Raw genomic sequence first — 24,336 nt, 5'->3', positions numbered from 1 at the left:
GGTATCGAGTGCTCCAATTTCAGAGGGAATTGTCCTTGTTGGAAAAGAAATCGAAAATCTCGTGACTTACTTGAAAAAGTGTCACGCTCCGTATAACATTGATCTTTTCATCTCAACCTGAGACTTCCAAGGACGCATAGGTCTACGTTCTCGATTCAGTGCAACAAGGACATAATTTAACTGGTGTATCTTAACATATCGCTTACACCCCCGAGCGTCAGCGAGCTAGAGAACCCCGGAGCGAAGCGACGGGTTCTGCTAGTGATGTAGATTTGCCTCAAACCGTGTGTGCCTCTTATGAGATACGATCTATCTGAATCTTGAACCGCGCGAGCACCGAAACGGTCAGTGCACCTCGAGCCTTGCAGCAAACCCGATGACACTATATCCCAGTTCTTTCAACGTCGTCGAGGAAGATGAGCTACGACATATCCTGGTAGCAAACCTACGCAAGAGAATCGGGGTGAACGAAACTATCACGCAAAGCCCATGCGCATAACAGACACTTGTGTGCGCCAAGGACGATTTGAGATGTGTGGTAGTTCAATGATAGCGAAGTGTTAGCTATATAAGTACAGCCGTGTAGCCGTGTTGCTGTTATAATGGTGGAAACGAGCTCAATCCAGCCATGTGTTTCCTGGATGTGGAGGTAGGATATTAGAGGCTGCTGACTCGATCCGGGAAGGGTATGGAGTCGGACACTTCTCGTGTCCTACTAACCGTACTACGGCTGCCGTAGTGGCCTACAACTGATCGTTGACACTGATGAGGATGTTGTAGGTCAGAACAGAGCCACTTACGGTCTACACTCCCAAGTTCTGCCTCGTGGGAATTTCGTATCCTCGAGTTGATAGGCTCGGAATATGTTTCAGCAGTTGACTATATTGGGATGCACACTATCAATCAAATAATCTCACTTCGCCCACCTCGAGTAACTCAACTATTTCTTGTGAAGCGTTAGAATATTGCGAACGGTACCCTCCGGCACCATGCCTACAGGTAATACTATTACCTGGATATGGGATGTTTTGAGAGTACTAGTGAAGTGACTTTGGTAGAGGTAATGAACTGTTATAGTACCCCTACATAAAGAACACAGTCAGCTCAGGTTACACTATGTATGGTAGTAGATGGCAAACCACTACACCGATTCATGATGCCGAGAACACAGAGGAGCCTCAGTGAGAGAGCCGATAAATACAGCCGTTGTCGAATGAAGCAATAGCATCCCTACATGACAACGTTGTATGATCAGTGCACAAGCACGTACAACAATAGTAGAGATGTGGCATGCCTTGACATAGAGTGAGATCATGAGATTTGAAACCCCTTTCAATTGTCTTGCCGACTTACCGTGTAAATACGGCAAAAAATAGAGTAAGAATGATTATGCAGCAATGGTCAGTGCGAACAACGACGAAAAAAGTTACTGTGTACATCGGTACCTCCATCTAAATGTTTATAAGCTCGTCATTGGCGTTATACGACTGATGAGACGACATACACTGGTTTCGTGACAAAATAGGAGCTTTCTCGGACATAGACTTTCTCCCTCTGTTTCTTCGTAGGCAAGCATTATTACGAGGCAAATTGGTGTCAACACCACCGGGGTATAAAGTAACGCCACCGTGCATGTTGGGTTTAAGCATGTCTCTCACGAAGGCCTTCATGTCTTCAACAGAGGTAATACTATATTTAACGTTGAGTAAGGCCTCCCTATCACGGGAAGCAGCTTCAACAGTCTTCCTCAAGGGACCATAGACACGACGTTTCTCAACATAAATAGTACTTACGAAACCATAAGGGTTCCTCCATACTCCAGTAGGAGCATCATAATCCTTCCTTCTAGCTCCGCGACTATTCCGTTCCACGTGAAGCGTGGAACCTCCCAGTGCGGAACCAGCAATATATACAGGATCATTTCTTCGTTGGTCAGCAGTAAAAGAAAGACCTTGAGGCGACAAATACGGTTATAGGTACCCTACACAGCTGAATATCTCACCTATGGGGTTGCTGGAAGTATTGCTAGAGGGCCGACTCAGTGATGAGAAGCTCTCATCACCAGCACCAGGGAAAACGCTGTTACTTGTGTGTGCTTTGCCTGATGCATAGCATGAGGGATTATTATCCATTGATGGCAGTATACAGCCACCGTTCCCACCACGTATATGCTGTCCAACAGACAAAGCTGCAGGTGGATGTTGCATACCTGTAAAGGGGGGATGGATCCACCGACACGATACGGCACTAGTGTATACACATGTTCTAATATCGAGAATCAAAATTATTAACAACACCTAATAGCCTACTAAAGCATGCCTCAGTGAGTATTGCATTGAGCTCAGCTCGAGCCGTGGAAGCTCTCGCATTAGCGCCTGCATTCGGCAACATTGAGTTCTCTGCCGAGCCAAAGTACTTATTTGGTGATTGCCAGAAGCCTCTAGCAGCATTGAACCCTGTAAACAACCTCATAAACACAAGAAGGGGTAAAGCCATGCTGCTCACCTGACGCTATTTTTGATTCGTTTGCCATCCTAGTGCTACGCAATAACGCGGGGTTAACATGTAGTAGAAGGGGAGGTTCAATGCCGCCCTGCATCGTCAGACTAGAGTGCCTCTGATGAAGGCACCAATAATGGAATCCCAACGGAATACAACCATATTACAACGACTTCGTTGGAGCAGAGTCCATCGTCATGCGATAAGTCGCTTCTACTTCTCTTACTAACTCCAAGATACATGGCGAGTACTTGATTAGAATCAGGGCGTAAATGTGTGCACGCCGAATCATGCTTATCGATTACAAAGGCGAGCGATGAGTGCAATCGTCGTCGTCTACACAAGTGTCGGGACAGAGGATAGTGTCCTCCTGGTATCGTCGTTGAGGAATGTATTAATGCATCTGTCCATCACCGATATGATACTTCATAAACTGAATTGTGATGGTATTATGAAGCATGATAGTTAAGTTGAACTTCACTATAGATCAGTCTACCATGCTTTGTGGTTACTAGCGCGACTTTATTATTATCGAATGTGTCACGTTACCCATAACTGATGAAGTTACTTCTTGCTAATGTTCTCAACCAACGATCATCATCAACAACAGCAGCAGCAGCAGCACGAAGAAGGACAGCAACACTTCCAGCTCCAACAGGGATTTGGTATTCTGCCTGCCTCTTCTTCTACTACTTCGGCTCCTCAAAACTATCAACAGTCTTCTGCTACTACTACTACTACTACTGCAACTTCCTCGCTTACTGCGACAGCACATCCGTCACTCACACTCAATTTCGATGATGACAACGATCTGCTTCGGTCACCTTGTGACAGCCCGAAGCTCACTCCACGTAAGTTGGTTGGGGCCATCTCGCTCATTATTATTCCGACTGTAGTTTATGATGTTGTTCATAGCGTCTTTAGCTCTCACGCTACTAGTACAAGCTTGGAATGTAATTGTCACGCTTATACACAGTTATATCTGAGTAAAAGCCATGCACGGTTTCCTTAGCAAGTGCTCATTTTCGGATTAGTGTTGCTATTTCAGCGAGCCCAGCAACAATTGCATCAACGACATCCACTGGTTTGGAGTGCTCATCATTGAGTGATGACAGTGGATACAGTACAAGTGCAAGCAGTAATGTTAGCAATAGTCTGAGCCCTTTACCGGCAGCACCACTACCTGCATCTCCATTATCAACATCCACCACCACAACTCCAAAGGCAGCAGCAGCAGCAGCAGCAGGAGGAGCAGCTATGCTGCCGCCTGTTGGTGGCCCTACTCGGACTAAATCCGAGAAACTTGAAGCGGAGAATGCTGTCTTAACTAACGCGTGTTTAGGCCTTTTGGAACTGCTTAACAGTCAACGAGGAGGCAACCCAGGTAAGTGAGCAGCGCCGAGATGGGCAGCATAGTATGTGTATTTTCAGGAGCTGCAAGTGCTGCATATAATGCGTTGCTTTCGCGTGTAAGTGCGGCTTCTCCCGCTACTACTACTGCTGCTACGAGCACGTCAAACAACAATGTATCTACCCCAAGCTTGAGCCCGTGCGATAATATCTCTGCGTCCACCTTCGCAACGGGTGCTACTTCTCCCTCTACTACTACTACTACTAATGCTGTTGCATCATCAACATCAACATTGTCATCGAATGCTTATCCAACCATGGCTACTACCACCATCAGTAATCCTCAAGCACCACAATACGGCAGTATGCCGATCAGTCATCAGCAAGGGCACGACCAAATGCAACAACAACAACAGCCTACGCTAGCTTCCCCGATGCCGACATTCACCTTCCCAGGAGGTAGTAATGATAGTAGTAGGATAATCCATGTAATGATTATGTCTTTGATCAGCCACTGGTATTCCTCGGTCACAAGTCGGAGGTCGATTGAATGACCTTAGTAGCAGTAATGCTAATACGAATATGAGTTGCTATGGTCGAAGAAAGAGCTATGGCGCACCCCCTGGTGTTTGGAGAAATCCTTATGGTTATGTAAGTACTGTATATGTAAATAAGAAAAGAGTTTATGGCCCGTTGAGGAAGACTATAGAGGATGCGTCACGAGATCGTGAGGCTATGGTCCAAGCTAAGGAGTATGTAACAAGTGTTGAAGAGATGAGAGCTTTCGTGCGTGAGTTCCTTAAACCAAATCCGCATGGTGGTGTTGCAGAATCAGCAGTCCTTCCTAACCTACCGGCTTTGGAAGAAGAAATGTTGGTTACTCTTTAACTCCTTTCCTTAAACGTTTCTCATCATCCTTATATCGCAGTACCTCCTAAATTTCCTAGTTCAACAATTACTTAATAGTACTATCTGGTGTACTATTGGTTTCTACCTGGCCATATACTGCCAACCTGTCAACGCTTACTTTTTCGCATGTGCCTCAAATAATTGTGTTGTAGTCAATTTCAGTGTTATTCTTGTACCTCTATCTGGTTTTTTCCTGAGTGCTTCGAGCTTGCCTTAGAATGCTTTGTTAGGATGTGATAGGCATGTGTTTAACAGTCGATGAGTCATCGTGGGTTGTGACTTTGTAGTCCCAGTTTCCAGCGGGGTCACGTGTACTACGCGCTGTATGGACCTAACATTTCGATACACAAAAGTGAAGAAGCCTTTAGTCAATAGCACTGGAACACCGTTCCAAAGGAAGGTACAAGTAGCTCGAATTTCCTACAAAGTCCATATCGAAGCCATTGAAAATTAAGCTGTGACGGAGTAGCCGGCGTGTCGCATAGCTTGCTGCATGGGCGCTACAGCGTAGGACGGACGCTAGCCTCCACAGTCTGCATCGTCACGTACCGGTTTGATGAATCAGGGTTTATATGTTGACAAGTGAGCTCGGAAGTGATTGAAATTATTCAGAGGCACATACCCTACACGATCTGGAACATAACTTGAGAGCTTTTAACCCATCATCAGTGAGTATGACAAGACATTTATTAGTCTTCGTCGCCTACAACACTCAGAGAAGGCTATAGCAGTAGGATGATGTTTCTAGTGTGGAACTGGAGAGCTCACCTGAGCATGTGCTAGCAATGATGTTGAGCAATGTATGATCGTTACTCTGATAAGGCCGCGCCGGGCATGCTCGTTAATAGCAACGCTTCGACATCATACATCAACTCTTTGAAATTGTGACATTAACGGTGTCGGTATCATACAATGTGCCGCGAAAACTTGCTGAATCCAGAGTGGTATTATTAACTATAGGGAACAAACAAAACGACTTCTCGGAATCTTTTATCGATATATCCCCAAGTGAATTTCTCAGGAGAGACAGAAACACACACTTGGAACATTAATACAACCGAACGGTCATACCACATCATACGATGACTAAGGAAGAGATAATCCTCGAGCTAGCTAGTAAAATGCAATGGCGAGTCCGTAGACTTCTAAGCATAGAACAATTGAAAAAATATGAGTTTGATACTCAATGCTTGTTGCTCTATTTTAGTATGAATACACAAGGTTGTACATTTGCACAGGAGATTGATGCAAATGTCAAACAGGATTCCGGAAGCACGCTAAAGGACATCCACCGAATATTGAACAACGATAAGTGACAGGCTGGACAAAAACACGTGCTTCAGGGAATACTTTGAATAGAGTGTGAGAAAGCTCTTCCTGCAGACACTACAAGCACTACTTCTTGGGACTGCGGAATCAAGCCAAAAATATATTTAACAATGTCAAGCCGACATTGATGGTGATGATGCATCATTCACTGTATCATGATGTGAGCTGCTGTGAGATGTCTGCTTGAGCCGTCTACCTATTTCGACACGACATAGGGGGCATCTGTGATACAACGTGCCGTTTCGAGGGAATGAATCGAACAGTAACCGAATACAATCAGTGTGGTATTCATGTCCACATGGTAGCTTAACGATCTCATCATCAATTGTATAATCAATAAGGCATATTGCACAAGGCTCCTCATCACCAGTAAGGTCTGAACCATGGAGATCTTCACAGTCTTCCTTCAACCACTCATCCCATTCACGATGCAAAGCAGCGATCTCGTTGCGGTCAACCTTAGGTGGAGAAGTCCTCTGATTCAACACCTCTAACCGTTGGCGCTCTTCTCTCTTCGCAACATTGTGAGCATACTGCATAATCAATAGTGGAGGCACAACACCACATATGATGATATAAACTAAGATTAGATACCCTTGTCCAGATACCGACATAACGATGCCGACAGCCGCGCAAGGACAAGCTACAAGCCAACCCAACCATAGTCCCAGATACCGGCGTTGGAAGGCTGGATGGATTCTGGAGAGCCGTAGGGACATGATCAATGGAGAAGTATGAAACTTTCAGAATTGAGTGTCACTGTTGAGAACGCAATATCAAGGGAGCACAGTAGTGATGACCAAAGGGGTGGTTATCACTAACCATCACGCGAAGTTACTATAAAGCGGCTCAACCAAGGGGAGCCTTGTATTCTCCGATTATCGTCAATGTGTTATTGCGGAGAGAGAGAGGTAGAACAACAACAACTGAAGCACTGGAATGAAGCAAAGGCCACCTCTCGAGTTGATACTCCGAGATGGATGTTGAGAACAACAGTCTGAGCAAAGCTGGAGGAACTGCTAGCGGCCACGAGGCTCAATGGGAAGGGGGAGGGGCATGGGCTCATATAAATTAGTTTATCACCATCGACTCGGCATCAGGGCAACCGTCACTTTGGAGATTCTTCCATGTCTGCGAGGAATGGACATCAACCTCAAGAGAAGAAGGGTATTGATGATGGTGAAATGAAGGTTGACGATGAAGGAAAGGACTGTAATGATGTACTACTCACTCATCGTAGACATGGGCTATGTTGAGTCCTCTACCACCATGTTGAGCATGCAGAAATATTTGCTGGTGATGATACCAGACAGAGGGATGGTAGGACAGAAAACACTAAGTAGCAGCAAAAGCAGTCCAGTAGTAAAAAGCAATATAATGAATAAAATAGAGTTAGCCATAGAAGTTCAGTGGGAATCGACTAAAGAATAGATACACCAAATACTATGCCCAGCTAATGGTGATCGTTGATGCCATCATCACAGTACCGAGACGAGTCTCCCTCTCGCCAAGACGGCTACACAACTCGTCTTACTCCTCTCACGTCCATCAACACCACGACCACCATCTACAATGTGATATGGGTTTCCATTCACATAAGCCTCCGGACCATATGCTGTATTGGAGTGGTTATTCGGAGTGTCGTCGTCGTCGGCGAATTGGCCCGTTACGACCACGGAACGGTTACCACTAGTGATACCACGTGTACGAGGTGTAGGGTTAGCTGCGGCAAGAGTAGAATGAAGTTGGTCAGCAATACCCAGTTCCACACGACAAATTGGACATCTGAATATCTTACCATCTTCTGGTCTACTCTCTTTAAGCATTATATCAAGACATTGTACATGATAAGCATGAGTACATGGCAGGACCCATACCTTATCCCCTATAGTAAAGTCACCGAGACATATGGGACAGACCCTGCCAGTCAGCGTAGGTTCCGAACCATCAATCTTACAGCAACTACGTCTAAGCCATTGACGACATCGGCGTCTGATACCAGCCTCATCAGTGCCATCAAGATGTGCTTGCATCATAGCCTCATAGGCCGCCTCCTCTCTCTGCTCGGTCTTGTAGCAATATCGTATAATCATAGAGGGTGGTATGACAGCAGCTACAGCGCAGTAAGTGAAGAAGATGTAGTCAAACTGCACCATTATGATGAGTACAGCTGCAATGACGACGTATATTATCAAATAAAGTAACCATATAAAACGAAATCGTTTGGAGAAGGCCGGGGCGTATGTATCCCTTCGAAACAGTGCCTTGAGATTGTCCATCAGAAATGAGAACCATAAACTGAAGAAAGGAAAATGCACCTCGCATATTGGGAACCTGACAGTGGCAACCTCTCGAGCAGCAACACAAATTGTGGTGGGATAAGGCTTAGATAAAGTGATGGTGGATAACCGACGGTAGATATAGTCGAACACGATTCAACAAATATGGTCCGGTGATCGGACTCTGGTGATGAGAGTAGCGATGCTCGAGGGAGCAGCATCACTACGATGAGTATAACCGTATAGCAGACCGTCGAGAGAATGAGATAAATCATTAAGGAACAGTGAATGAATACGACGACGACTCCATCACTTAAGGAACAGTGAACGAGTACGACGACAACGACTCCATCACTTAAGGAACAGTGAACGAGTACGACGACGACGACGACTCCATCACTTAAGGAACAGTGAACGAGTACGACGACGACGACTCCATCACCTATACAGTAGAATCAGTGTTGGATCATTATCATCATCATCCAACAATGACAACGATTCCTATGCTCATAACTGTACAGCCTGTTCAGCATCAGTAGCAGCTACAGCAGGCTCAGAAAAGATGAATTGCGCAAAGACCCCTCTTAGGAAGCCCATCCGCTTAGAAGACGATGAAGACAGGAAGTGATGATCATTCGATAGAGAGAACAGCAGGGCACTAAAAACGACGACGACAAGAAGAAGAGCGATCGTCCCAAAGAAGGATACTCTATCAGCCATCCCTCCAATCTTACATAATATACAGGGACATATATGCAATACAGTCAATGCAATAAAGACCAGTGCTTGTTTACACCACTTCTTGTAACGTTTGAATAGCACTGTTTCCAGCAGCAGCAGCAGCATTATCGACGACAGCAGTTTTGGCTGGCTCAGGCATGAGGACTTCATCACCAAGGCGTGCACGACAGAGGGGGCATCTAGGGGCATTGCCATCATAGGACATGGGAGAATCCAATAACATCTTAATGCATTGTAAGTGATATACATGATGACATGGTAATAGGATGAGGACGTCGCTAGGATGATAATCCGATAAGCAGATAGCGCACTCATCTTTACAGTAACATATACATCTTGGATCATCTCCCATCATCCTTTCACAATTGTTCTTTAACCACTCCTCAGTAGCAAGCTTATCATTAGCCAACTCTAGTGCTCGATCACGACTCTGTCTATTCCTCTCAGCCGCTTGCTTCCTCTTTATGGTGAATATATGCTTGATTATAGCAATTGGAGGGAGCACTCCGAAGAAGGCAAGGTATGCTATTAATATAGACCACTTTTCACCCGAGATACCAATGAATACACCCAAGCTGATATACATAATGAGCCAGGCATACCACATTGCTCTGAACTCAGGCGCCCAGACACCAGTGTGGAAAATATCTTTGAAAAGTGAAGGGTGCTGATGCTGATGACGACGGCGGCGCTGATGGTCTGCATGGTCAGCCTGTGAAGCGACACTCACTAACTCGTCGATACTGGACGCTGAGGGGGGCATATAAAATGTAGAACCTCCAATACAGAACTAAGCAATAATGGCAAGGCATGCACTACTAACACAACATAACGTGAGTAGAAGCAGATAAGGTGGCAGAGTGAGGCGGTAATATGATCAGAGTGCTACACCCACAGCCATAATACCACTACCAGAATGGCCTGTAGGGTATCATACAAGCGCTAGGCGGTAGCAGCTTTCGCTGCATTATTCTCAACAGCAAGCCTGGTAAAACATCACTAAGGCAGTGAGGACGTGTATATACATATTAGTACGGACGAAGCCGCCCCTCTTGTTGGAGTCCTTGTGATGCATCAATAAGGAAAACATAAGTGCTGCCATGGTGGGGCGAGTGAGGGTGATATACAACAATCTGCGAGGCAAGTCCACTCAGTCTAAGAGAAATTATAAGAAAAATCTAGTAGATAAGAATACTCCGGAACAAGCCATCTCAAGAAGACGTACTGGCAGCCACAGTATGAGCGGCTGCCTCCCCTTGCTGGCCATTAGAATGCCCTTTCATCCTTTACCCTCTTCATCAAGAGTAGGCCCCAGTACTGCCCGACATAATGGACATATATGATGTTGCCTATATCCTCTAGGACGACAGGTGAAGCAGTTACGGAAGCAGTAATTATGGAAGGTATGGCCACATGGTAGGCGTCTGGAAACCTCCCCGACTTGGTATTCTGACAGACATATAGCACATGGCTCATCGGTATGAGCTGAAGCACGGTCATCAATAGTAGCAGTAGTGGTGTTCTCTTGCAGCCAATGATCCCAGGCCTTGGAGAAACTCTGCGGAGTGATGATGTTCCCCATAGCCATCGAGTGAATCGATCCATCACTGCCATTCTCCATATCGATAATGGTATTATCCCTATGACCCTGTTGCGACGTAGGATAGAAGGGGTGCTTAACCATCCCACTAGCCAGGAACAGCAGGACTACTATTGGTACAGCAATGAGGGTGGACATGAGGACTATCATCAACGTTGAATTGGCTCCTTCCGAGTCTGGTAGTTCGAATATCCAAACTATGTAGGCTACCACCAGCAGCACCAAGGTAACCGAGACGATCATCAACGGCTTGGTTGATGATATCAGGGTCGCTAGAGAAGTCATAAAGACAAATAAATCTGCGAAGAAGTGTTCTATGGAATAACACTAAGCTCTTACTACCACTTCGAAACTCTTGTGGAATTTTCAATAATCGTTATAATAACACATCAGAAGAACATCATCATCATCATCCCTTCTGTAATAGCATTAGTAACTCCATCACTTTACTACCCTTGTTGTTCTCAACACTACCATCTTGGGCTACTGGGTTGCTACTACTACCACCAACCTCCTCTTGCCCTATCTCTGCCCTACTCTGCTGCTGCTCCCCTTCATCTGGGTGCTCTACTGTTGTTGTAGATGGATGAGGGTGGAGGGAGGCGACCTCAGTCATGACAGAGGCTGTATCCCCCTCAGTATCGCTCATCTCAGAGTAATTCCCTTCATCATCCTCCTCCATGATAGGCCCTTCAAGCTCCTGACCATCACAACACTACCTACAATATCGTCTACCCCACTAATAGTACATCATTAGAAGATGCAATCACTGGAGGTGGTGCCGGATCAGGGAGTATGATACGTTGTAGTACTGCCCTTGGGGACTTATCTAGCCACTCCGGGGTATTATACTCTTCACGATTGGCACACAGCATATCTATTGCTTTCGATACCGCATCGAAGCATACAACCAATGACTGCGGTAGGCGAGCCTGATAATGATGATGACGATAATGCACAGAGAAGGGCGCTACTGCTGAGGCTCACCGTGACACAGAGAGTCTCGACCCTCCCAACGAGAGTATCATTACTATAATCCCGTCCTCGCCGTAGTGTCTCCACAGCACACTGGAATAAGGTCTCACAGACTGAGTTGGCTAGGTTCTGAGGAGGCCACACCTCCACACGAATAGCCTTAGGCTCTGCATCACCCTCCCATTACTACCTGACGTGTTAGCCTCAGTGCTGTTGTTGTTGCTGATGATGATGATGGTAATAAGTTGTCTATCGACAACCCCAATACTATCAGTAACGGTACCGCTATTGAGCGCTCAGTAGGGAGTTCCTGTAGCACGTCCATCACAGCTGACAGCCAGATGCACTACTACTACCTCGTATATAAGGTCATGCACTGGTATAAAGCCATCAAGTATAGTAGGCTTCTCCTTGCCACCAGCACCTTGGGGTGGTGGTGGAGTTATAGGAGGCGGTAGATGTGGATCCCACTCACGATAACTAGTGGGTATGAGCCTACCTCTGCTGTCCACTAACGACTTCACCTACATAACTATATCAGTATCGTCATCAAGGACCTGATTGACTCACCAAAACGTCCTCATCGATGATGACAGTGTCTCCCTGCTTCTGCTGCTGCAGCTCTGATGGTGGTGCCTGCATTGGCTCGCCGACACCTCCCAGTAAGCAGTCAATGATAAGGGTTAATCGGAAGTAGGCCTAATGATAAGAGTGGTATACACTGGAGATAGCTAAGGAATACCTGTTCCTCGGTGCTCATGAACTGGCCAACAATGATGGCCAACCAGCCAAGGAAGTGCCAACGGAGTACTCGTTGTTGTGGTGGTATCATACTGTTACGACTAACCTCGGTATCGAGATTATGTAAATCTCCACAAAGTACTGCTCGAGTGGTATGGATAACGTGATGACCCAGTAGTAGACCCTCTGCCTACACAAAAGGAGAAGTCTGTGCTACGAGGGTCTGGCGGCAGCGGAGTCACTTTGAACGACTTCTCGAAGTACTGGTCTTGCATCTGCTTCTGGCTACCAGCGAGAAAGGCAGAGAATAGAGCTGAGAGCTCCTCCTCCTCAGTAGGTGATATAAGATGCCGATGCAGCCAACATGGTGTACTCAGACTACATACCTACGAATAGTAATGGGAAAATATGACTACATGTGTTATTGATGACAATACGAAAATTTTGGGGAATTCTCATCGATTTCTGCACAGCTCTACCAGAATTCGCCTATAAACTACTATGATCAGTGGGGAAACTCGTGAGCTCAGTTGAGAAAAGCGAACATATATTCCAACAGTGTATTCCAACGTCGTGCTAACCTCAACAATAAGGGTTCTAATACTCACTTTAGCAAGGCGTTTGCCAGTAGTATCTCCTACAGTAAGCATACGCCAAATATCGGATACACCTTGGCACTTAGATATGGGTAGTAGAACCCGTATGAGATCTCTTCCTATTGCTGCTATCCATGGCCGACATTTATCCCAATATTTAGTGATAAGGGTTTCGCATTGTGTAGATAGGTCCTCAGTAGGCACAGTAGATGTGTCCTTACACTGTATATAGCATGGTAATAACGTAGCGACTTTAAAGAACGTGGCTTGACACAATTTAATCTCCTTCTTAGAGATGAACATATCAGTATTAGTAAGCAGGAATGATAACAATGACTGTGTCAGATGGACAATACCAGCACTAAAGTCACCTGAATACAGTGAGTGCCCTCATGACGTCACTATGACCCCATACAGTGGTACCTGGGCGTATACACCGCTCTAGTAGTAATATAACAGAGTTAATTATCCAATCGCCCCTATGGATGAAGTCCTCCGTTAGCTTAAGGACTCTAGCACACCTATGTGGGTCCATGCTAGTACTTGCTATGGACTGAGTAGCTATATCACACTGACAGTACATGGGCTTAGAGCAATAGTAAAGTGGTGGTGTTATTACTAATGCTGCTGCTACTGCAGTCTTATCATGGTCATGACGACATATGGTATTAAGCCAAGCAATATAGCGTTTGTCGGTGCATCTACTACCGAAATCAGATGCCTTCACTATCTGGACACATTGATGTAACCGAGTCTCTCTAACGTTACCAACAGCCTCCGATATCGTACCTAGTCAATATTGAAGCCACGTGGGAGCAACACTAGAGGTACCTGGACGTAGATGGAGTAATAAGCTGCTAGTATCCTGGAGTGAGCTGGCAAATGTCCCATGGACTCCTCCTACTGATACCGACACTGATGACATTCCCAGGAACTGACAAGAGGGATATCATTAACCCTTTTACTAGATAACACAACCTCGTAGATAGTACTATGCAGTAGACCATGCGAAACCATATTATCATTACTAGGATGATGCGCAGTAATATAAATATGGCTCAGATAGGTATTGATTATTAATATAATGATAAAGTCATTATCGGATAAATGGTTATCATAATGCAGTTCAGTTCCGCCATCTTGGACGGTCAGCGGAACATTGACTGAGCCACAAGACATAGCCCTCTTCAAGAGCCTCTTAGTACTACTACCTCCCTTTAACAGAGGATGTTGGTGTCGTCACACTAGTAGCATATCCTTCTTTACGCCTACTTAGGCCTCCTTTAGTGACTACTCCACCACTGCTACTAGGGGCCATCACGACACATCGATGCGCTGACTCCTCATGAGGACGATGGTCAGACATGGAACCGGTAGAGCCACGTCTAGCGCTATCCGGCGGTGGGTCTACTAGACGTCGCCTACTATACCCTATAGTCGTGGCACCCGTAGTGAAGCTGAGCCCTGACGGTGAGTATGGCCACTATCATCAAAGCATATTGAGGACAACACCTACTATCTAGTGGTAATCTATTAACATGAGCTCTAGGATGGGACTTAGGATGACCTGCTATTTTAACATTGGCGCGAGGTGGAGTCGAGGCTGGAGTAGAGGACCTACTGCTACTCGACTAAACGACTTTCAGAAGGCAATGTAAGGTACTTCCTAGTAGGAGAGTTGCTCCTTGGTGTTCTTAAAGGGCAAGTGGTCCTGTCTATACTACTAACTCTCCTCCTCCTGTTAGCCATAACTGCTGTCCTATTCACTGATGGTGCCTCTGATACCACATCTAGTGGGCTCATACCCTCGGCAGCAGCAGTATTACTACGTATCTGATGAGATGGGCTACCCTGTGTTGTATGTAATCACCCTACTACCAATGCATCGATGTTAGACACAACATTAACTAGATTAACTCCATCAGGATGCTGCCCTGCTATGGCCGCATCGTCGTCGACTGCTAGGTAGGATGCTGGCCACAATAAGGAGCACTCATCACCTACCTTCCCTCACAGGGGTCTCCATCTGTAGTGGACTCAGTTCTTCCTCCTCCTCGGGCTCTTGCTGATGATGGTGCTGCATAGTGTCACCAGGGGATAGCTGTGTAACCGACTCAGGAGAGTCCGCTCCTGTCAAGCACATCTTCATAAACACTACTACTATTGCTATTACTACCGGGGGTCATCCAACTCTGTTCTTCCTCATAAGAATCATATCTCACAGTAACAGGAGTGGACATTATTCCTGCTGATGCCCGCCATGGTGAAGCGAGATCCCCCACAGCTTCAGCGACACCACCCGAAGAATCGTCACTGCATCTAGTCCCTCTATGGGGTGTGCTACTACTATCTACACTCTCTTCGTCAACTACAGTATCATATACTTCCTCAGCCTAGAGAACAGGAGTAGGCATCACTTCGTAAGGACTGCTTTGATCATTCTACCTGCACAGCCTTCCTAGCTGGAGTGAAGGATGGGAGCAAGAAAGAGGTCATAGGTTGGGTATCCGAAGCGGTACCACCAGTGGTCTGACGACAAATGCTACTACTACTACTACAAGGGGAGCAGCACTACCCTACCTGATGAGTAGTTGCTGAATATTGTCTATGCACCACTACTGAATGGGTCTCTAACCCTTCATCATCATCATTAACAACAACAGGACCACAGCACACTGCTGTGCTTACATTAGACGGTGGACAGGTCGATGCTGTTGAGGTTCCATTCAAGTCGACTGCTATCACTGCTCTACTACTACCTTCCCTTTCCTCTCTAGGGGACATCAACTTGCCATCCAAAGTAGATGCCGGTGGCTTCTGATGAGCATCGTGAGAGGGAGCCAACTTGAGATCCAATGCTCGACTGGCCATAGAACGAGCACTGGACATAGCACTCTGGCTATCCGCCAACTGCAAGGGGAGGAGATCACAGGTGAGGATAGGGTTGGGTACAGTACTCGATCAAGCAGAGCCAACTCCCTCTTGGCTTGCTCCTCAGAGAACCTCGTAAATTCATCCCGACTAGAGGCCAACTGGACAGCACTTTACACGGATAACGAAGGTAGTAACGCCACTCACCGTCGCCAAGGAGTCAGCCAGAGCTGAGGCATTCTCCTCCTTATCGTGTATGGCTTTCTCCAGTTGCTCCATTAGAGCCTCCTTGTCCTCAGTCAATGCCCTACAAGTCTCCATTGCCTCCTTGAGGACAGTAGTAGCCTTCTTTGCCTGCATCAACCAAACGTCACCACCAATAGATGGCCATCATAATACCCTTTCGTTGGCCTCTACAGAGTACACCTGAAGCCTAGCATCAGCCCTAGATGAGAGGATCTCCACCAATGCCAGTACGACCAATGCCACACCAACAACATAGTAGTAGAAGCCATTCTCTTCCTCTACCACCACATGAGCATCATCCACCGGCATACTGCGTTGGGTAGTAGCAGCAGCAGCCTGTAAGGTTCGGACCTCCTCCTCGAGCCCAAGTATATGCCTCTCCAACTGCTCTACTCTAGTACTCTCCTGTGCAAGGTCCTGTATGCGCTCATCCCTCTGGACGATATCAGCTTCCATCTTGGCTAGGGCCCTCCTATCCTCAGCGGAGTGCTCCTTAAATGCCTTAAGAGCATCGTAGGCCCGCTTTAGCTCGTCTTGCAACTCCTTCCTTTCCTCTTGCCACACCTTATCAAATACCACTTCTTTCTCTACTCGCCTAGAATAATCAGGTATAGTTGACGTCAGTGTTGGGCCCACAGTTGGAGTAACAGCATCAACAGGTGCTGTATAGTATACGTATAAGCCAATAAAGGATATAACTACAACTGCAATAGCTACTAGATAATTAGCTTGGGTAGATGTTAGGCCAGTGGTGCCTCTCGAGAGGTACCGATCATGCATAGAATCTACACAGTGAGTTGCCGAGAGGTATCTTTCATCGAGTACTACTATTACCTCTATTGCTACTGTAGTGTTCACCGCCTCGTCGTGGTGTCCGAATAGGCATCCGTTGTGAAGATACATAATAACTCTGATTCGAGCCTACCACTAGACTGACCACAGCAGTGGCATGATGATACTACTACCATCGGACTGGGACGAGAGCATAGCTGGTGTTGGTGCTACTTCCCTGCCGCTCACTGTACCTATTATTCTTGAGGAGTATCGACGACGAGGAGGAGGGGGAGTGGATACCATGACAACGTGAGTCTAGCTACGCGAATAACAGGAAAGGCTGCTATGTACCGTTGGGAAAGCTCAAGTGAGCAAGATTAGGTACAACGCCCTTCGGGCAGCATAAAAATTCCATGTCTAGTATTGCTCATCAACTTTGCAGTTGCACTGGTATTATATGAAGTACCTCAGCTACACTCTGCTCCTCCTCCAGGCTCTGCTCCTCCCTGTCCATGTTGCTTCTAGGAGTATTCTTGAGGTGAGTCCCTACACGACAATCCTACTGTACATGTGATAGTGGCACTAATACTAGAAAAACTAACTGCGTAGACCTTCATCTCCACAATATGATCATCTATATATTCAATATGTGTTTGCTGATCTCTACACACAAAACCTCGGGGGGTGTGGTCTGTCGTATCCTCCAGTTTCAACGGTTCACGACGAATCTCGGTGAATCCTTATTGTGTAGTAGTAGTAGGAATTATAGTAGCTGGCGCCGACCTAAATACACTGCTTTGTTATCTTTAGAGGAAGAGCCGTTTGTCTTCGGATCCTCACAGGGTACTATGGTTGCAGTAATGGTTATTTTATGAAGTGATATTGTTCTTAGGAGATCGCATGTGACATCAGCGAGTCTAAGATCGGGACTCAGCTAATCTTACACGACAAGGGCGTCCATGACAGTTCTATCTTTTACAAGGCTAAGGGTTATCAGCGAGGAAGCGAGTGCGTTATCGGTGGATCTTGATTAACTCGTCATACTGCATGTTGCATTGCAATGGTTGCGACTACCCATGGTGATAGGCGTTTGTTTAGGCATACTCTCCTGAGAAGTGTGATGCTCACTAAGGAAGTGGTAGATTTGCTGAAAGAAGCGAACGAGAAGAATATATGTTCGACGCTATTGGGTCATTTCCACCTAGGACTGCACGAACTCAACATAGAAATGGCGGATGCCAAGGCTTCTGGGAGAGTAAATGATTATAGTATTGGAGTTCGCCACAGTGTTGTTCGTTTGATAGGCTTTTGGATGCCCACTACCTGGGAAATCTGATGAGATAACCTGTGTTGTTCACTATGCTGAGGATTCCAGTGGTAGGCTCCTCACCTACGCCGAGAAATTATTCCTCAAAGAGCCCAAGCATGCACTCGATGCCGCAAAGACCTCCACGTAGGTCATTCATCTATCATGCATATGCGCATAATCATGTTAAGGTTCACTGTCGAACTCGAGGACGAATTCCATGCGGGTTACCCCGAGGGCTGTACCTCATTGGGTGCAGCGTCCATCCGTCGCTGCAGGGATCTAGGGGTGGCTTATGCTTACGATTTGGTCGATCAGAGATACGAAATGCACAAGTTGTGGTTGCACGCTCATGGGAGCAGTTGATCGTGTGTATGGAGTCATTCTTGCTGTTGATGTGATAAGGCATGCTTAAAGTGATGTTGTTGTTGTTAAGATGTTTTGTGTGGAAGTTATGGGCTAATGTGTTGAAGTCGAAGATGCACGTGAGAGTAGAGTGATAGAACTCGCCATTTGAGAGTCTATTGGTAGGTCTACGCTAACTGTGAGTTGTTACCACAGTTTGCGTCTGGTGATGGCAGTAGCGGTAACACCCAAGGATTTCGCAGAAGTACAGTCACAACTCAGCTCGCGAGGGTCTGTCTACGAGAGGCAGAAGTATCTCCGTGGTTTAGCAGTCTCTCACTCACGGGAGAACGTTGATAAGCTTATTGATGAGCTCATCAGTGAAGGAACTAGCGACATATCTAAGGCTAACTGGGCTCATAGTAATATCAGTACTCTGATACACTACCTAATCATCTTGGTATTTACATCTATGTGAGATCGTCATATAAAATGGGATATGATTAATTCAACCGTACATGTCTGTCGAAAATTACAGATAAGCGTACTGCGCCTACAAATGCGAGATTCGTATGGTTTCCGATCGGCCTCAGCTGAGTCAGTCCGCGAAGACAAAGTCGGATGATCGATGCACATTCACTGGTCTTGATGTACTAGGTATAGCCCTCTTCCTGGCAACAGTCCTTCAAGATGTCGATACACTAGAGACCATCGTCGCACTCACTCCATCAACTAAGGTTCGTATCAAGGCAGCAGAGACTCTAGTTAAAGACCTTCATGCTAGTGGTACTATCTTCATACTACTATTACAACTTAGTAGTGGGCCAGGTGATAGAGTGAGGTTGTATGAGGTCAGCGAAGGTCTGTTATTCAAGCAAGCTCCTCATCTCAAAAGGGCTGTCCTCAATATCATAGTCAATGATAACATGCAGGTGAATAGGAGGCATACAACAAGGATAACCTTCGGGATGCTTCCACTCTCATTCGCCTAGGACCTAGCGGACACTCTAGTGGATGATATCTTTGCATGCTATGGCCCACACCTAGCAACACAACTGCTACCTGTCTGTGAGATAATTACTTATTGCTAATTGTCCATATACTCCTTAGGTTCACAATCTGTTGTACGCCGCCTTCTGCCGCTGATAGTCCCCCGTCCTGGACCAACAGCTCGCAAGCTAATCTTGAGGTATCCACAGGCCATGTTCGACTTCATCACCACATCATAGTAGTACCTATAACACTAGTGCCCTGTCTATGGTAGCCTCTATTGCTCAGCTCGGGAGAGACACTAGCAGTAGGGTATGCTGCTGAAGTTGCATGCTTCATTCGGCATCGTATCAACATCGAGCCTAACGCTGTCTCCCTACTAACTACCTACATGGATGCTATCCTTGATACAGGGAAGACTAATATGTACTGGATTCTCGATCGTGGGATTATGCCGGTGAGGAAAGGCTGTAATCTGAGTGTCTAGTAGTGGATAGTTCCATGTCACTTGGTTCGCCACTAGTGATAGCGTGTTCGGTATTGTCGAGTATAGATCCTGGTATTGTTGATGGAATATGGCTACTCTAAGGAGGCTGTACAATGGTTGAGGGCGAAGAGCAAGCGACGGCAGTTGTCGTACAAAGATGATCCATGTATTATCACCTCCCTATGCTACTGCTCTATCCCTTCCCCTTGCAGGGAACATAGCCAGTTGGGCAGCTCGTGATTGGCCGGTAGAAGCTCTTGTAAGGGACTTAGGCAAGGAAGAGGCCTTTGCCCTGCTAGCCGACGTGGTGTCTCTGGAGTACATGCATACCCTTACTAGAAGACTGCCCGATAATGATGTAGTAGATCACCTATATGCCCCCATGAGTGTGATTATCAGCTACGATATGATCTTATAGCATTCATGTGGCGCAAGGCAGTGAGCAGTAACATCCCTCTGGCCCGCATCCCTACATTGGATGTCTGTATAGCTTTGAAAGGCAGGTTGGAGCTTCTGGGGCAAGTGGCTATTCAGTGTTTCAAGTAAGCTCTATCTAATCGCAATGGACTCGTTTTACGACTACTCCTTGGCGGTTCTGTCGGTCACTCACCTGGATAACAATAGGACAGATGATTCCTTATGGTTGGGCATGGCTCCTTATGAGGTACTTTTCTGATAGCAAGCAGTTCACCAATGATGATCGTCGTTGGTCTTATGTCGAATACATGCCCGCCACTGAGGCCGATACGATCCTTGCCGATCGGCTAAAGAGCAGCGATTCTTCTAAGAGTGGGTAGTATATTGTCATCGTGGATAAGTGATGCTGCAGGATCCTGGGCCTACAGCACTAGACTAATGCAAGCTCTACACTACGATAAGGAGGAGCATCGACTGCCACAAGTATTGGGTAGAACTGTGAAGGAGATTGCCAATGAACAAAACCCTGTGAGAGGTGTAAGTGAATGCTTGTTGCCGGATAGTTGGTGTGCATCATCATCACAACATGGTGTGCAGAATGTGATGGGAACATTGTGTTATCTGCCCATGCCTCCATTGTGTGGGCCGAAGAGTAACGACCCCCATGCTGTAGTGGAGGCCATCGATGCGCTTGTTGCCAGCTTGAATCGTTCCAAAGAGCAACTGAAGGGATCATGTGAGGCTCCAGGCCTTGTGTGTAGTGTAGTTGTCTCTCTCAGCAATAGTAGACCAAGGGAAGGATCTTATAGAGAACATAATAAGGAATGCTCCGATGGAGAGCGAGCTTTATAAGGTTTGGGAGAAGGAGGTGATGGAGGCCTTCGATCGGCTACTCAAGAACGACAACACCAACAGATCGGTGTAGGAGTGTGGGAGTAACCTCTAGCTGGAGTAGTATCGTGCACTTTAGTATCAACGATGGTTTCCTTATGAACATCCCTGGTATACGCAAGGCAACTGTAGAGCACATCCTACAGCATTTGAGTGTTTTCCTAGAGGACATCCTCCAGCGGAAGGATAGCCTTACCAAGGATCTCATACAGGATCTGAGAGCCGTATTATGCTAAAGCTATTGGGCTCCTTATTGTACAAGTGTCTAATTAGATATTCCGTCTAGTAGGACGATATGGTAGCAGAGGGGAGGGTTTGAAATTGTCCATCATACGTCCTATCGTGGATGATATCATAGCGAACACTGAGAAGTATACCTTCCAGCTACCTCGGCACCCAGCCGGGACCATAGACATGCTCATCGAAATACAGACGGACCTGGTGGAAGTGGGCCTATAATGTGGGTGCTCAAGTGCTAACAGTCATCGATAGTTCCTCACTGCACGGCCTTGGTCAAAGGATAAGGAGCAGTGCTTGGAGAAGGTAGTCGCTGCTCGGCCTACCCTCCTTACAGACAATGACGGCATCTACCGTCTAGCACGGAAAAGGTTGCCATCCATCTTTATAAAGTATCGTAATGCATACCAATCTCTCGCAACATCATCATCATCATCTCAGAATTCCTGATACCACTGATGATAGTAGTAAGGAGGGAGAGGAGGTAAGACTGCTGCTGCTGCCCTCTTGTATGGCTCCTATAGGAACCTCTGTAGATGCTGAAACCACCTCGATGCTATAGAGGCTTCAGTGGTGGTCCTTATCCTAAGGAGGACTTGGATATGAGCTGGTGGACGGATGCTGAAGTTGCTGTAAGCACTTGACTGGGACATCATCATCATCATGTTGTTCGATTGTTAGGTGATCGATCGGATGGTGGGAAAAGAGTTCAGCTTAGAAAGAGAGAATAGGAAGAGCCTTAGTTACCGTACCAAGTAGAACTCCTGTCATCGGATCCACGTTAACGATCTGAACAGGCATCACCATGTGCTATCCTCATTTCGAACAGTATGCCCGTCTTATTTCGTCAACAGTGAGCTCATCCCATCGAGTGGCTGTGCTCAGTCTTTACTATCTCTCAGGGATTGAGGACAATCTCTCATCACTCAGTGACAACGCTGTGGTAGATGATAAGCAAAAGCGGCAATACGACGATGATGATACCCTCGCCTTGATGGAAGTTGACTTGAAACTACTATCAAGGATGGATACAGTGGACGCCGAGTCAGCTAAGGTGGCAATCAACCACGACTGTCGATTGGTTACTGTTATTGGAAGGTATTTCTAAGGCCGGAGCTCCTCACCACTGATGCTGCTAGGACTGCTCCGTAGGGTATCGTGGGCTATGCTTGGCTAGAGATGGCATGCGGTAGGTTCTGTCTGGCTAGAGTGGCGTCCACTACATTGACTGAGGATCAACTCTTCGACGATTTCATAGGAGCTACATTTCGCAAATCCTCTGGGACTGCAATTAAATTGACAGTAGTCTTAATCACCCTTCGGAGGGTCCTCATAGTCCTACAGGTACACAAGGAGTTATGTCACGCTGCTGCAAGGTTCGGCTCTATCGATCGTCGGCAGTACTGGTTGAAGTATCGTCTATTCACTCGTGATGGTGCCAGAAAGCATGTTCATAAGGATATTGTACAGGCCATAGGATCAGCATTTATACAGTACGCACTGGCCTCTCACCACTAGAGTAGTATGTCCCTATGTCAGTAACATGCTCTGGTGTAGCGATTGGCAAGTATTGAAAACCTGCATGGACATGTCTAAGGAGGTCCCTGATGCTCTCAGTAAATACGTAGTTCCTCGTCCCACCGGCTATCGACTAGACTCATGCGATACCACTGAGGCCCGTTGTCGGTACATTAAAACGGTACGGCTGAGGCAGAGATGGTATGTTTTGTTGGAGCCTTTCGACAGGTCCTACTACCAGTGTTTGGGAATACCATCGGTGAACAGGATATTGCCGACTCTTGCATCACAGCATTGGAAGCTTGGTCGGAGGGCAAGCCGGACATTACAAAGTCTGCGGAGTCTGCTATCGTTATCGCGTTGAAGCGTATTCTAACAGACAAGAATTCTCCTTATTCTCTCTTCAGTCGGGTAGGTTCATCTTGATGCTGAGGTCTGTGATAGGATATGGTGTGGTTAGGCTCTCGACTTGTTTTCCACTTACATCTTGGAGGGTAGCACCTCTGCCTTGACTGCCTATGTCGAGGCATTCGATTCTTTACTGGAGGGATACTGGAAACCAGCGGTAGGCCACTCTTGATTCACCGTTATTATTTCCTCACTTTTAACTGCAGGTCAACAAGGACGAGCCTATGAATCCTGATGATGATGAAGGGCAGAGGCTTGAGGCCCTTATCAGAAGGTTCCTTCAGACCGTCCGTGCTCCATTAGAAGTCGAAAACCTGAAGGCAACCCTCGGGCATATTGCTGATGCCCTCGAGGGTGTTGTCGGTCTCGGGAGCTTATGGAGTGATGCCAGAATACAGTACATCCTTGCAGGCCGCTCTCCCAGCGATCTCAATGACGTGCTCCCTCGCATTAAGGACCATTTGGACACTGTTGAAGGCAATCGCGATGACCTAGTGTCCCAATGTATCAACACTATCACCAAGTGGTTGGGCCCTGAGTTCCCGATACCACAGGTGTCTGAATTAGCCTCTAACAGTGACTATAGGCTCAGGCTGCTTGCCGTGCAGTTATATAACACTCGAGATAGCGACGAACGCTCGGCTGCTATTACTGCCCTTTGGCGAGGTGGCCTTTGTAGAGACCCCAAGTTGGCAGTTCGTGAGGAAGCCTTCAGGGCTGTTACTCACTTGAGGATGTTGTTGTTGTGACCTACTGTGCGCTATTCATTTGTTTTTAACACAGATATGTTCAGAGTTAAGTTTATGTATTCTCGTTTCTAATGGGCA

At 46.5% G+C, this 24,336-nt stretch overlaps 7 protein-coding genes across 8 annotated transcripts; 2 read left to right on the top strand and 5 right to left on the bottom strand.

The window, feature by feature from the left end:
* Window positions 1-1,439: 1,439 nt before the first annotated feature.
* Pmar_PMAR001821 (hypothetical protein) lies at window positions 1,440-2,533 on the bottom strand (the record flags this gene model as incomplete). Its single annotated transcript, XM_002771215.1, has 4 exons — window positions 1,440-1,951; window positions 2,003-2,209; window positions 2,310-2,456; window positions 2,506-2,533. The coding sequence occupies 4 exons, from the start codon at window positions 2,531-2,533 to the stop codon at window positions 1,452-1,454; spliced, it is 882 nt and encodes a 293-aa protein (XP_002771261.1). The 3' UTR covers window positions 1,440-1,451.
* Window positions 2,534-3,056: 523 nt separating this feature from the next.
* Window positions 3,057-4,855, top strand: Pmar_PMAR001820 (conserved hypothetical protein). The gene is made up of 4 exons (XM_002771214.1): window positions 3,057-3,350; window positions 3,548-3,883; window positions 3,931-4,308; window positions 4,361-4,855. Exons 1-4 carry the CDS (start codon window positions 3,077-3,079, stop codon window positions 4,735-4,737), a joined length of 1,365 nt encoding a protein of 454 aa, XP_002771260.1. The 5' UTR covers window positions 3,057-3,076; the 3' UTR covers window positions 4,738-4,855.
* Window positions 4,856-7,565: 2,710 nt separating this feature from the next.
* Pmar_PMAR001819 (hypothetical protein) lies at window positions 7,566-8,243 on the bottom strand (the record flags this gene model as incomplete). Its single annotated transcript, XM_002771213.1, has 1 exon — window positions 7,566-8,243. One exon carries the CDS (start codon window positions 8,241-8,243, stop codon window positions 7,566-7,568), a length of 678 nt encoding a protein of 225 aa, XP_002771259.1.
* Window positions 8,244-9,156: 913 nt separating this feature from the next.
* Window positions 9,157-10,182, bottom strand: Pmar_PMAR001818 (hypothetical protein; the record flags this gene model as incomplete). Its single annotated transcript, XM_002771212.1, has 2 exons — window positions 9,157-9,819; window positions 10,108-10,182. 2 exons carry the CDS (start codon window positions 10,180-10,182, stop codon window positions 9,157-9,159), a joined length of 738 nt encoding a protein of 245 aa, XP_002771258.1.
* Window positions 10,183-11,091: 909 nt separating this feature from the next.
* On the bottom strand, window positions 11,092-13,891 carry Pmar_PMAR001817 (hypothetical protein). The gene is made up of 12 exons (XM_002771211.1): window positions 13,851-13,891; window positions 13,639-13,808; window positions 13,443-13,590; window positions 13,032-13,390; window positions 12,666-12,809; window positions 12,425-12,613; window positions 12,253-12,381; window positions 12,039-12,206; window positions 11,873-11,992; window positions 11,695-11,811; window positions 11,457-11,639; window positions 11,092-11,407 (listed from the first exon to the last, which is right to left on the bottom strand). Exons 3-12 carry the CDS (start codon window positions 13,552-13,554, stop codon window positions 11,117-11,119), a joined length of 1,812 nt encoding a protein of 603 aa, XP_002771257.1. The 5' UTR covers window positions 13,555-13,590; window positions 13,639-13,808; window positions 13,851-13,891; the 3' UTR covers window positions 11,092-11,116.
* Window positions 13,892-14,008: 117 nt separating this feature from the next.
* Pmar_PMAR001816 (conserved hypothetical protein) lies at window positions 14,009-17,213 on the bottom strand (the record flags this gene model as incomplete). 2 transcript variants are annotated; one of them, XM_002771210.1, is made up of 15 exons in its annotated part: window positions 14,009-14,182; window positions 14,231-14,483; window positions 14,536-14,642; window positions 14,683-14,852; window positions 14,898-14,977; window positions 15,024-15,149; window positions 15,196-15,412; window positions 15,465-15,548; window positions 15,708-15,754; window positions 15,779-15,929; window positions 15,977-16,051; window positions 16,098-16,244; window positions 16,290-16,921; window positions 16,971-17,057; window positions 17,102-17,213. In XM_002771210.1, 15 exons carry the CDS (start codon window positions 17,211-17,213, stop codon window positions 14,146-14,148), a joined length of 2,325 nt encoding a protein of 774 aa, XP_002771256.1. In that variant the 3' UTR covers window positions 14,009-14,145. The 2 variants fall into 2 exon arrangements, with proteins under 2 accessions (XP_002771256.1, XP_002771255.1); XM_002771209.1 differs by having other exon boundaries at window positions 14,536-14,636.
* A 154-nt stretch (window positions 17,214-17,367) lies between these two features.
* Pmar_PMAR001815 (hypothetical protein) lies at window positions 17,368-24,258 on the top strand (the record flags this gene model as incomplete). Its single annotated transcript, XM_002771208.1, has 31 exons — window positions 17,368-17,448; window positions 17,721-17,753; window positions 17,803-17,918; window positions 18,009-18,165; window positions 18,215-18,363; window positions 18,408-18,551; window positions 18,748-18,983; window positions 19,219-19,344; window positions 19,672-19,789; window positions 19,840-20,008; window positions 20,105-20,204; window positions 20,251-20,396; window positions 20,438-20,580; window positions 20,703-20,827; window positions 20,868-20,992; window positions 21,053-21,191; window positions 21,235-21,376; window positions 21,426-21,570; window positions 21,620-21,793; window positions 21,839-21,975; window positions 22,025-22,067; window positions 22,120-22,215; window positions 22,265-22,338; window positions 22,514-22,637; window positions 22,682-22,731; window positions 22,777-22,885; window positions 22,928-23,076; window positions 23,123-23,282; window positions 23,330-23,512; window positions 23,562-23,666; window positions 23,716-24,258. The coding sequence occupies 31 exons, from the start codon at window positions 17,368-17,370 to the stop codon at window positions 24,256-24,258; spliced, it is 4,341 nt and encodes a 1,446-aa protein (XP_002771254.1).
* Window positions 24,259-24,336: the final 78 nt, after the last annotated feature.

Source organism: Perkinsus marinus, assembly GCF_000006405.1.
Source record: "Perkinsus marinus ATCC 50983 genomic scaffold scf_1104296963318, whole genome shotgun sequence".
In the NCBI taxonomy this organism is placed as follows: Eukaryota; Perkinsozoa; order Perkinsida; family Perkinsidae; genus Perkinsus; species Perkinsus marinus.
The sequence above is the reverse complement of the archived record's forward strand: the minus strand, read 5'-3'. Positions and strand labels throughout refer to the sequence as shown.

Bases quoted from the DNA above. Each gene is read 5' to 3' on its own strand.
- Pmar_PMAR001817 (XM_002771211.1), bottom strand. From the start codon at position 13,554: ATGGACCCACATAGGTGTGCTAGAGTCCTTAAGCTAACGGAGGACTTC. The intron at 12,614-12,665 runs GTGACTCCGCTG...CCTTTTGTGTAG, and splicing joins ACTTCGAGAAGTCGTTCAAA to GCAGAGGGTCTACTACTGGG. The intron at 12,207-12,252 runs GTGAGTCAATCA...ATAGTTATGTAG, and splicing joins TCATCGATGAGGACGTTTTG to GTGAAGTCGTTAGTGGACAG.
- Pmar_PMAR001820 (XM_002771214.1), top strand. From the start codon at position 3,077: ATGTTCTCAACCAACGATCATCATCAACAACAGCAGCAGCAGCAGCAC. The intron at 3,884-3,930 runs GTAAGTGAGCAG...GTGTATTTTCAG, and splicing joins TCAACGAGGAGGCAACCCAG to GAGCTGCAAGTGCTGCATAT. The intron at 4,309-4,360 runs GTAGTAATGATA...GTCTTTGATCAG, and splicing joins GACATTCACCTTCCCAGGAG to CCACTGGTATTCCTCGGTCA.